This window comes from Muntiacus reevesi, chromosome 2 (assembly GCF_963930625.1).
Source record: "Muntiacus reevesi chromosome 2, mMunRee1.1, whole genome shotgun sequence".
In the NCBI taxonomy this organism is placed as follows: domain Eukaryota; kingdom Metazoa; phylum Chordata; class Mammalia; order Artiodactyla; family Cervidae; genus Muntiacus; species Muntiacus reevesi.
The window spans coordinates 53,301,077-53,311,784 of record NC_089250.1 but is presented as its reverse complement, the minus strand read 5'-3'; the positions used below and the strand labels follow the sequence as shown (position 1 = coordinate 53,311,784).

Here is a 10,708-nt window from a genome sequence, read left to right as displayed (position 1 = left end):
ATGGAAAAATCAGAAGGTCTTGTTGGTGAAGGGCAGCTGCAGGACAGGAGGGATGGCGGGGCCCTTCTGCAGGGGGCCCCACTCTCTGCTGCCTCTGCCGTCAGGCTGTGAGCCGTTGTCAGCTCCTTGGGCAGAGGTGCCTCTACCCAGCACAACAGCTAATTTGTCATCCAGCCCTGGGGTGGGGGATGGCTTTGTAAGTGAAAGGGGGTGTTATTGGTGATGCTGCTGGGACAGACCCAGATGAGCCAGGACCTGTGGTCACCCCATCATTGGCCCTGAGAGTGCCCCTGTGGGTCAAAATGGGGGTCCCAGGTACCTTGACATATGAAATGGTCACAATAAAGCCACAGATTCAGTCAGAACAAGGAAGGCTCTTTACTGCCCTGTCTGGGGAAAACCATACAAATAAATACCAGTCCATGATGACTACAATGTGATCAGCCCCCCGGGGTGGCATCCTGGTGCAATGCACAACCTGCCCATCTGTCCCTGGCTGTCCCATGCTCCAAGGAGGGCAAGGTCTCCATGCCGTGTCTCTATCCATCAAACATGGGAAGTGGGCAGCCTGAGGGAGGCCAGGGAAGCCCCGTGTCTGGCAGCCCCCTCGTCCCCCGCTGCTGCCTGGCCCCAGTCGTTTCACCTGTGATCTTGGTTTTACAACAGGAAGGTGTTTTTTCCTGCTGCTACAACCTGTAAACATGACGACGGCAAGTGTTGACGACAGAATTCAAGTGGGGGCTGGGAGCCCTTGGTCAGCCAGAGCCTTGCACATCACTTGAAGGTCCATTGCTGTCCAGGGAGGGGGCTCGAGCCCTCCTCCCATCTACACAGAAGGCCATGGCCGCCGCGTTGAGGGACACCCAGCTCTTCCAGGTACAGCTGGCTCCAGTCTCTTCTAGCAGCAGGCCTGGCAGTCTCCTTTTGTGTTGGAGTAAAGAGGCAGTGAGGTGGGTCCATGGGGTGCCCAGGTACCTAGGCTAAGGCCAGTGCACACCAGGCCTCCTGGCGCAGGGCCCCGCCAAGGCCAGCCTGCTGTCCCAGGGCTGCAGAAGGCAAAGCAAAGTCCTCAGGCTCGAACTTGAACTCCAAGTGGCTGGGGGCCAGGGGGTCACCCACCTGTGCAGAGCCCTGCAGGGAGGACGGGCCATGTGTGAGCCTTGGGAACAGTTGGCTGACCCACCTGAGGGTGGGAGCCCTTCAACAGGAAGGTCTGCCCTAAGTGACTTCCTCAGCTCCTGGAATGGGGTGGGCACTCCTTATGAGGAACGATGTGATAACCTCGGAAGGGTTCTCAGTCAGTGTTGGCCTCAGGGCGCCCCCTGGCTCCATCGGCCAGCTGTGTGTCCAGCCCTGAGTTTCCAGGAGGGGCCCATGGGGCTCTGACCTGGCCGAGATGCCAGGGCTCCTCCTGGAAGTGCTTGAGAACCAGCTCTGCGCATCCCACCCACCCCGTCTTCCTTACCTGGGAGGTGACACTGGGCCCGGGGCATGAAGGGGATGCCAGGCTGGGCTCGGGCTTCAAAGTGGCTGCTGAAACCTCTGGGTCAGGGACAGAGGTTGGTGGGGAGGCTGTGGTATGCCCTGAAGACCCTGGCGGGGGTGGGGGAAGATGGGGCATTTATAGACACTGCAGATCTGGTAACATGGGGTGAGGGTGGGTGTGGCCTCCTCCACTGGAGCTCCTGCCTCATGCCATGAACTCAGGCCACCCCAACCCCTCCCCCAGCCAGAACCATCCCAGGGCAGTGGCAGGGACTCACACTTCAGGAAGATGATGCTTGCACCAAACATGTGAATCCTTAATGGTGGAATGTGAAGCACCCAGAGTGATTCCCCATAGGAGGCTTCCCCCAGCCCTGGCCCCCATACCTGAGGAGCCCTTGGTCTTGGCAATGTTCTTCGGCTTCCGTTTCCGTGTCTGGATGCTCTCTTTCTTCATCGCCAGGGGCCGCGGTACCTGGCAGGGTGGCAGGGGTGGATGGCTAGTCACTGTCTGCGGTCACATCTGTGGCCTCTTGCACAGCCATCTGCCCGGATCTCAGCCCTGCAGAGCTGGTCGCTGCTGTGGCCCTGTTTGGGGAGTTGCTAACCCCCAGGCTCAGTGCTTTCCTTCAGGCAGGGTGGGGTGAGGCCTGTCCCACCCCAGCCTCCCAGGGCTGGGGGCTGGAGGGTCCAGAAGAGCCCTGGGGGGTGTCTAGCCTCTGTCCCAGGCTGAATGGCTGCAGGGAAGCTGCAGTGAAGCTATGGTTTCTGAGAGCCCGTCTGTACCACCAGTCTAGCAGTAACATGTGTGCATGGTATGGGCAGTGGGGCCACATGTGTACAGGCGTGTACCCACTCAGCCCAGGCCCCGCCCGATCGACACCCTACCCGGTTCCTCAGCCCCGTCTCGGGCTGGGGGTGCACTTGTGCCGGCAGCCCCGTGGCCCCGCTCACCCCGTGCAGCTTCATGTAGAGCCCGCAGGCGTTGCACACCGGCTCGCCATCTGCGTTGCGCCGCCAGAGGGTGGTGGTGGTGGTGTGGCAGTTGGTGCAGCAGAGGCCAGCCCGGCGGGATGAGGACTGTGGACGGGAGGCGGGGTGAGCGCGGCAGGTGCAGCCGGGCAGGAGGATGGACACTGGGCTCAGGGCTGACCAGTTATGGGGTTGGGTATGCAAGGGGCTGGGTGAGAGGCCTTTGGGCGCTAAGGTCCTGAGGCTGCCCAGGATTCCTTGTGGGCAGGAGCTTTGACCTAGCGCCCAGGAGCCCTGGGACAGGTCACTTCACCCTTCTGGGCCTCAACTTCCCTATCAATAAAATTGGGGTGACAGCAGACCTGCCTAGGTGCATTGTGGGTCAGGATCTTGTGAGGAGTGCAGGACACACAGGCTGCTGGGTTTCCACTGTGGCCTCTTTTTTAACCAACCCTGGGCCTTCACTCTGTATTTCTGTGGTGGAACAGTACCCTTAGGGGCCATAGGGCCCCCTCGGGTCAGACCCCAGACTGAACATTCAGGGGGCCTGCCTCTGAAGACTTGGGGCTCTGAGCACATGCTCAGCTCATCTGCTTGCACCAGACAGTGGGCAGTGGGTGTCCACATCTGCCCTTGCTGCTCACTGGCCTGGGAGGGAGAGTGGGGCCTATCTGGAGACCCCCACCAATCATTCCCAAGAAGACACAGACCTGGAAAAGCCTCATCTCCTCCCTCCCCAGGTTGGGCAGCTGTCAGAGGTTCAGGGAATCCACCCTGTTTAGTCTGAGGCCCGGCCTCCGATCTCCAGGGCAGTACTCTGCCTTGGGATCCAGGGCACAAAGGCCAAGACAGAGAAGGGACGAGGCCTAGGAGGCTCCGGAGGGAGGGCAGGGCCGGAGCTCCTGGCCTAGCTGGAGAGACCCTATCCTCTGGCCGGCGGCCTCCAGGCCACAGCTGTATGGGGCCTGACATCCAGCCTGGCAGACATCACCAGTGGTCTCCCTGGGGGCCTGGGGTGGACCTGCGCCCTGGTTGGAGTGCAGAGAGCTGGTAGCCGGCCTGGGCCCAGCAGAAGTGGAAGGTCAGTGTTGGCCGCAGCCCCAGGGCAGATGGTGGGACACAGCCCTCACACAGGAGCCCCAGCCCCCCAGTCAAGTGGCCCCCAGCCCCCCAGTCAAGTGGCCCCCAGCCTGACACCGCCCTGGAGAGCTGGCAACCACGTCCTGACCTTGTCTAGAGAGCAGTTGCTTTTACTGGACACTACTCGAGTCTCTCTCCTCCCTGCCCCCTTTCCTCCCTTCCATCTGCCTCTCAGCTACAGGGAGCTATGCCCAAATGGAGGCGCAGCATCCCCCTGGAGCCCACTGTCCCGCATGAGGCAGCATCTCCTCCCATCCCTGCTGCACACCCCCCCCCCCCCCCCACCGGTCCAGGATCTCCTGAGCCCCCAGTCCATTCATTTTCTTTTTTTAATTTTTTTTTTTTTATTTTTTTATTTTTTTTTTATTTTTTTTTTTCCATTCATTTTCTTAAGGTGGGAGGAGGTTCTTGGGACCTCCCCAAAGTTCCTAGATTGAACAAACATGCAAACAGGATGCCCAATTAGAACTGAATTTCAGATAAACAGTAAATATTTTCTGTAAGTACACTCTACACAATATTTGGGACACATTTAAAATGCTATTTGTTGTTTGTGTGAAATTCACACCTAATCGTGCATTTAGTAATCAATCTGGTCACCCTAACCTACTTTCCCAGGCTACATCATGGTCCCTTACTCCTGCTGTGCCTTCAGACCAGGAGGACCATGGCCTGAGGCCCCTCCCCTTCAAACCAGCTGGGACCCTCAGGGGCTCTTACCAACTTTTGCCCCCTTAGAGTTCACACAGCCATCCCACATTCAAAAAAAAAAAGTTGACATCACTGAAACTCAGGGGTCACAGGAGTGCTGTCTCCTGGGCTGTCTGGCTACTTCCTGCTAAAATCCTTCCTATAGGAACACTATCGCAAGGGCGTAAAGAGACCCACGCGAGGCCTTCATGCCAGCACTGTTTTCAACAACACACCACACAGCTGCACACACGTGGGCACCACTGCAGACACACGCGCCCCCACGTGTCTCCCAGAGTCGCCCACGCATCTAGGAAGCAGCAGAACTACGCACACCAGCTCGGGTGGTGGTGGGGCTGAAACTTCCTCAGTTGGACTGAGTATACACAGGACACAAGCTCAGGTGGTGTGACCCCACCACCTGGACCCTGGGGGTGCAGCAAAACCCGAAAGTCACGTTTGAACATTTCTCCAGTGAGCACAGATTAAAATCCATAAACTGGAAATCAGATTAAAATCAAGAAAATGGGTAAAAAGAATGGCCTTGACAAAATTCTCAGACGCGCTTGCTGATTTATCTTTTTCCATCCCCTCAGTGCCTGCGTCTTACAGGGGGTGGGGAACTGAAACTCAGACAACGAGGGGCCAGAGCGCGGGGGTGGTCCCGGGGTGGACAGAACCTCCTCCCTCGGCTGAACACACCCTGTGACCACATCCCTGGGGCCATCCGCGGACACCCAGAGCCTCCCTCTGTCCTTGGGCACTCTCAGGGCCCCCTAATCTCAGGGCCTCTCCAGGCTGCGTTTTCCTTTTCTCTTTCAGTCGGTTCTTTTCAAAAGAAGTGGAAATTCAAAGTCAGTGGCAGAGCTGGCCTGAGTGCCAGGTTCCACAAGGATCTAGGCATCCAGAGGAATGAGGGTACGGAGCAGCCGGAGCCGGGTGGGGGGCTGGCAGGCATGGGGTGCTCTGGAGAGAGTGTTGGGAAAGTAAAGGCTGCAGGTGGTGGAGCAGCAAAAATGCTGCCATTTCAAACAGGTCCTCCGCGTGCTCTTGGCGGGGAGACCTGGGGACACTTAGCCTGATGCACTTGTGATGGATGTGGGAGCCCCCCCACACTTGGGGCAGCACACAGCATATGTTGGGGATGCGAGGCTGTGCAAGGAAGGCTCACCCGGGGCTGGTGAGTGTCCCAAGGAAGCTGGGCTGTCCATGGCACAGCCATGTCCTGGAGCTGGGGCCAGAACCAGCCTCAGGCTCACAGGCCTGCCGTCCTCAGAGTTTGGCTTCTGGGCTCTGATGTTCAGGGGTCAGGCCAGGGCGAGTGGCACTCACAGAGACCCTGGACGCAGGCACACATCAGTAAAGCCACTGCGACAACCCCCCACTACTCGTCTTCACTGACAGAAGCCTTGGGTCAAAGGTGTAAGCCCCACCCTTCGACCCAAGATACACACAGGTGGCAAAAGGTAGAACAGCCAGGGGCTCCTGCTGGGAGTGGAGGAGGCACACTTGTCATCGTCACATTCCTGTATTCTTGGTGACAAGCTTCTAGGACGTTTGGAATTATTTAAAGGAGGGCGAGACCAGCTCTTCCTGGAGAGGGCCCTCCTGAGCCATCACTTCTGCTCACACTCCAGGGAGAGTGAGGCCCCAGAGTGGGGGCAAGCCTGGGGTGACCAGCCCAGCACCTCCTTGGCCAGGAGCACATGGGCGGGGCTCTGGCCTCGGGACTCTGAGAATCTTGGGGTTTTCACGTGGAGCCTGGCCCTGCAAGGACCAGCCACCTGGTGAGCGGTGGGGCCACCCTGAGGGACAGGCAGGCACCCTGCAGCCAGTGAGAGGAGCCCCCTAGGAGCCTGCTCAGGGAGACACGGGGAGTACAGGGGCCATGAGGATGCCCTGAACCTCAGCACTGCTTAGCAAACACTTCCTGGGTGTGTTTTACATTCAGGTTCATGTGGGCCTGGACTCAGGGCAAGCAGAATGCTCACCCTCCAGGCCCTGCAGCCTCAGGGAGATGAGCAGACATGCAGGAATTCCCCCACCCTAGATGGCACCCCAAAGCTAATTATTTCATGTCCCCAGACTTGGAAACAGAGGTTTCACCAGGCCAAGTGCCTGTCTGTCCTCAGCCCACCCATGGCGCTGGCCACGGCTGTCCAATTTCCCTTTCCAGCAAGTATTGGGCAGTTCCTGAATTCAGCTTGCAGGGGGCTAGACAAGAAGACCCAGGGCAGAGTCAGGAGGCTCAGCGTGAGTGGGGCATTGTGGGAGCTCGAGGCCACAGTCCTGGTCTGAGCCTGGGGTTGCCACTAGCCGGCTGCGAGTCCAGGGAAGCCCCTGGTGGTCACCTGGCTGTTGTGAATGTAGATGCCTCAGCGTGCAGATGGTGGCCTCTGCCCGCCCACCCCCAAGTTAGGAGTTTTCTGCCGGGAGGTGAGCCCTACAAGGGATGAAGTGGAGAGGATGGCCCACCTCTCCTGTGTACTCGGCACCCGGTTCAGGGCTGGCCCCAGAAGAGCAGAGGGAGTCAGAGGAGGGAGCCAGCCTGGGTCACAGCCCCCTAGGACCCTCTCCTGTGGCCTCAGTTTCCCCTTCCCAGAGGCCACAACAGACATTGTCTGGGCTGTGGACATGAATACAGGCAGACACAACAATGGGAGTGCTGTGAACTCTGAGGGCGACCCTCTCTGTGAGCGGCACCACACGGGTGCAGAGAGGTGGAGGACCCATGGAGCCTCCGAATCCAGGCCAGATCAGAGGAAGAGAAACAGCAGCTGCCCTCAAGCTGCTGACCGCCTCAGTCCTGCTTCCTGCCCACCCGTTTAGGGGCCTCAGAGCGTCCAGCCCCAGTGCCGCCGTAGCTGGGGTTTCACGTTTCCAGTAAAGGCCTGTGACTGACCGCCCTGCAGCCGTGGCAGGCCCATCCCACAGCATCTGCCATGGAAGGCCCTCCCACACTCCAGGGCCTGACACACCAGAACAAGCCACCTATAAGGCTCCCACAAGCCTTAGCCGGGATCCGGGAAGAAGCCCCTGCGACCCCCCGACTTTGGACAGATGGAATTACTGACAGAATTACTTGACCATCAAAGTTTGCCTGCGAAACGGCAGAGAACAAAGCAACTTGAAACCTTTACACGGCTTCTGGGGACTCTGCCCTGCTGCGGGCAAAACTCGGGCGCCCAGTCCCCTACTCGCTAACAGCAGAGAGAAGCGAAAGTGAAAACGAATCTCCCCCAGCGAACGACCGCACACCTGGTCTGGACCCATCCTTGCAGTATCAGGGGCAGCGGTCCCAGTGTCCCTCCCCTGTAAGAGTCACTGTCAGCCAACAAAGCCAGCATCCAGTGGCCACTTTTCCCTCCGGTCCCATCTGAGGGCCAGGTCATCTTGCCTTTCCACCGCCCCACCACCTGGCAGCCCAAAGTCCCCAGAGTCACAGGGCTGAGTCCCCAGCCGGCGCACAGTGATTCCCCGCACAGGAGGTTCAGTGTCGAGCTCAGAGCAGCCCAGCCCCTTGGGGGAGACCCCACAGACCCTCTGGGGGAGCAGGCCCCAGCACAGGGCGACTGAGGCAGTGGGCCAGGTGCTGTCATCCTGTCCGAGCCTCCCCTCCCCGTCCTGGAGCTCCACTAGCTCTCAGGCTGTGATCGAGGACGACCGCCCGGCCGCCCGCACTCACCAGGCGCTTCTGCGGCCGCACGAGGGGCCGGTTGACACCGTTCATCTTGTGGTAGAGGCCGCAGGCGTTGCACAGGTAGTGGCCGGTGCCGTCGCGGCGCCACAGCGGCGTGGACAGGGCCCCGCAGTTGACGCACTCACGCCCCTCGCCGGGGAATTCCTCCAGGAGCTCAGCTGCTGCGGGAGCAAGGCGGGCAGCCGCTGGACGAGGCTCGGGCCCTTCCTGGGGGCCGCTGAGCCGCCGCGTTCGCACCACCTTTTCCTTCCCTTCCCTTTTGTGCCTTTATTTTGCTAATTTACTTTGTCTAACTTTCTTTTTTTTTTAATCTAACTTTCTTTTTAAGTTTAAATTCACACACAGCGATGCTTGTGCCAGATTTAAGTCACTCGTCAGGGATGCTTTATGAGGTCAGGGGAGAGTTAATAAATGCAACCCTGGGTAGAGCAACAGGAACTAACTGCCCTACTCGGAAGAGGGTCCAGCATCACTAATTTTGACCAGTGGGGAGGCAGGAGCGTCTTCACTGGCAGAAGACCCACGCGGGTGGATCAGAGGGGCAGTTGGGGATCGCGGGATCCTACAGGGACCGCGGTGCCTTCACTGTCAGCTTTCGTGGTCTCAGCACAGTCCTCCCACTTGAGCAGCACACACCGCCACAGCGGCGCGGCCTCCAGGCCCCTCCAGACCTGGCCAGGCGCTGGCGACACTTGGGCGGCTGGATCGGGTGGGGGTGGGGCGGGGATCAATCATCGCCTGGCCGGGGGTGGGCGCCAGGCGTGGGGCGCCTCGGCGGCCAGGTCAAGTGGATCCCGCTTCCTGCGCCGTTGCTGCCAAGGAGCTGAGGAGGAGTGTAGGTTAAAAGATCGGAGCAGCAAAAAAAAAAAAAAAAAAAAAAGGAATGGCCCTTGGTTTTGGGGGAGCAGAGGTGAGAAAGAGTCGGTGGCGCCCACTACTCAGAAGGGGGGTGGGGAGCAATTCTCAGCTTTACAGGTCTGGAATCCGATCACTCAAATTTAGATCCTAGAGAGCGACTGGGACTGGGTCTCAAATTAGAATATGTAAACATTTTAGAACAGAGACGAATGTGGTGGTTTACTTAAATAAACGAGAATTTTGAGCGTTAAAAAAAAAAAGTCATTTCCCAAACTTTTCATAAAAACCGTTTAAGACATAGGCTCTAAATGGTATGATCCCAGGATACTGGGTTTGGATGAACGAAAAGTGAAAACACAGATATGTGTATAAAGGATCTCAAGACTGGGTTTTCATCTTGGTATGGGTGAGGTGCCAGCAGCCGCTGGTTTCCACCCAGGTTTACACGTTCCCCGGGTTCTGGGCCTGCCCCAAGCTGGTGTCCCACCTGGCTGAAAAAGCCCTGATCCTGGAGAGGGGGGCATTTCGCAGGGTGCGGGTTTGCATCCAGGTACCGCCAGCACCCAGGACCCTGGTCAGTGGAGCCAGTTCCCAGTCCCGCACTCACCGAAGGTGGCCCTGCGGCCAGGGAGGCCAGCCGGGAGGCCCTGTAAGCTGTGCAGGACGCTGCCGTCCAGGGGTCCAGAAGTCCAGGACGGGGCCACTTCCGCGCTCATGTAGGCAGGGTAGGCTGTGGGGTATGAGGAGCTCACGGGCCTCCCGAGCGCCGCTGGGTACTGCTCCCGAGCCAGCATCGCGCCCTGAAAGGCGCCGCTGTCCCGGGTCCCGGTGCCGCCTCCGGGCCCCGGGGAACTGTGCGCAAAGGGGAAGGCAGTGGTCCCCGGCGGCGGAGCGGCCGGTGGGTGGGGGCTGCCGGAGCCAAAGGCTGACGAGTCTGCAGCGGCCGCCTGCGCCCAGCTGGGGTGCGCGGTGATTGCGGGAGCCTGCGGGCCCGGTTCGCACGCCGGCAGGTAGGGCAGCATGGAGGGGACCCGCGCGGGCGGCACGAACACCGGGGAGCCGGCGCCCGGCGTGTGCAGAAAGGCGCCCGAGTCCGCGTAGGCGGTCTGACTGGGGCTCGGGGCCAGCGCCAGGCTCTGGTACATCTTCCCTGGCGTGGCCTTGACCTGCAGACTAGAGGGACGGGCGTCCAGGTCACGGCCACTGTGCCCCACAGGTGCTGTCGCTCGGGTCGCGCTTTTGGATCCCCAGCTGGGAGGTTCCTGGGGCGGGAACCCGCGGGGACAGGATAGCCGGGGGCAGGGTGGGCTCGAGCGGCCCGTGGGGCATCCGGGCGCAGCCACAACGCGGAGCTCACCTCTTTCACAGCCGGGGCTTCCGAGGTTCCCAGGTGGGCTCAGTGGGCGCAGAGAAGGAGAAACCGGCGGGTCCGCAGGGCGCAGGCTCTGGGCTCTGGGAGAAGGAGCCCGGCTGGGTAGGGGCGAGCGGCCGGGCCCGGCTGCGGTACTCGCCCGCTGGTCGTGGGGATCCGAAGGCGCGAGGGCGCGGCGGGCGGCGGGCTGCAGTCTGGAAGCCGGGGTCCTTGCGGTTTCGCGACCCGGCTCCTCGGCCGCCCCTCGGCACAGCTCCGCCCGGACCTGGCCCGCCCCCGCCGCGCCGCCCCTTCCCTCCCGGGGGCCGTCCCCTCCCTCCCCGCGGGGTCAGAGCCAGGGCTGCGGCCTCGGTGCCACGTGACCGAAGCAGGCCGGGCGCTCGGGGCTCCGCGGGAAAGGCGACCGGACGCACACGGCACGGGGCAGCCAGCGCTGAGTCGTTGCCAGCGCGGGCAACACGAACCAGCCAGGTGCTCGGCGCCGCCTACCC

General features: G+C 60.4%; 1 protein-coding gene across 2 annotated transcripts; it reads right to left on the bottom strand.

Moving 5' to 3' along the window:
- Nucleotides 1-388: 388 nt before the first annotated feature.
- Nucleotides 389-10,363, bottom strand: GATA5 (GATA binding protein 5). Of its 2 annotated transcripts, none has more exons than XM_065919686.1 (7): nt 10,203-10,363; nt 9,453-10,018; nt 7,973-8,148; nt 2,440-2,565; nt 1,873-1,960; nt 1,466-1,593; nt 389-1,131 (listed from the first exon to the last, which is right to left on the bottom strand). In XM_065919686.1, the coding sequence occupies exons 2-7, from the start codon at nt 9,988-9,990 to the stop codon at nt 976-978; spliced, it is 1,212 nt and encodes a 403-aa protein (XP_065775758.1). In that variant the 5' UTR covers nt 9,991-10,018; nt 10,203-10,363; the 3' UTR covers nt 389-975. The 2 variants fall into 2 exon arrangements, with proteins under 2 accessions (XP_065775758.1, XP_065775759.1); XM_065919687.1 differs by having other exon boundaries at nt 7,973-8,145.
- Between the last annotated feature and the right edge of the window lie 345 nt (nt 10,364-10,708).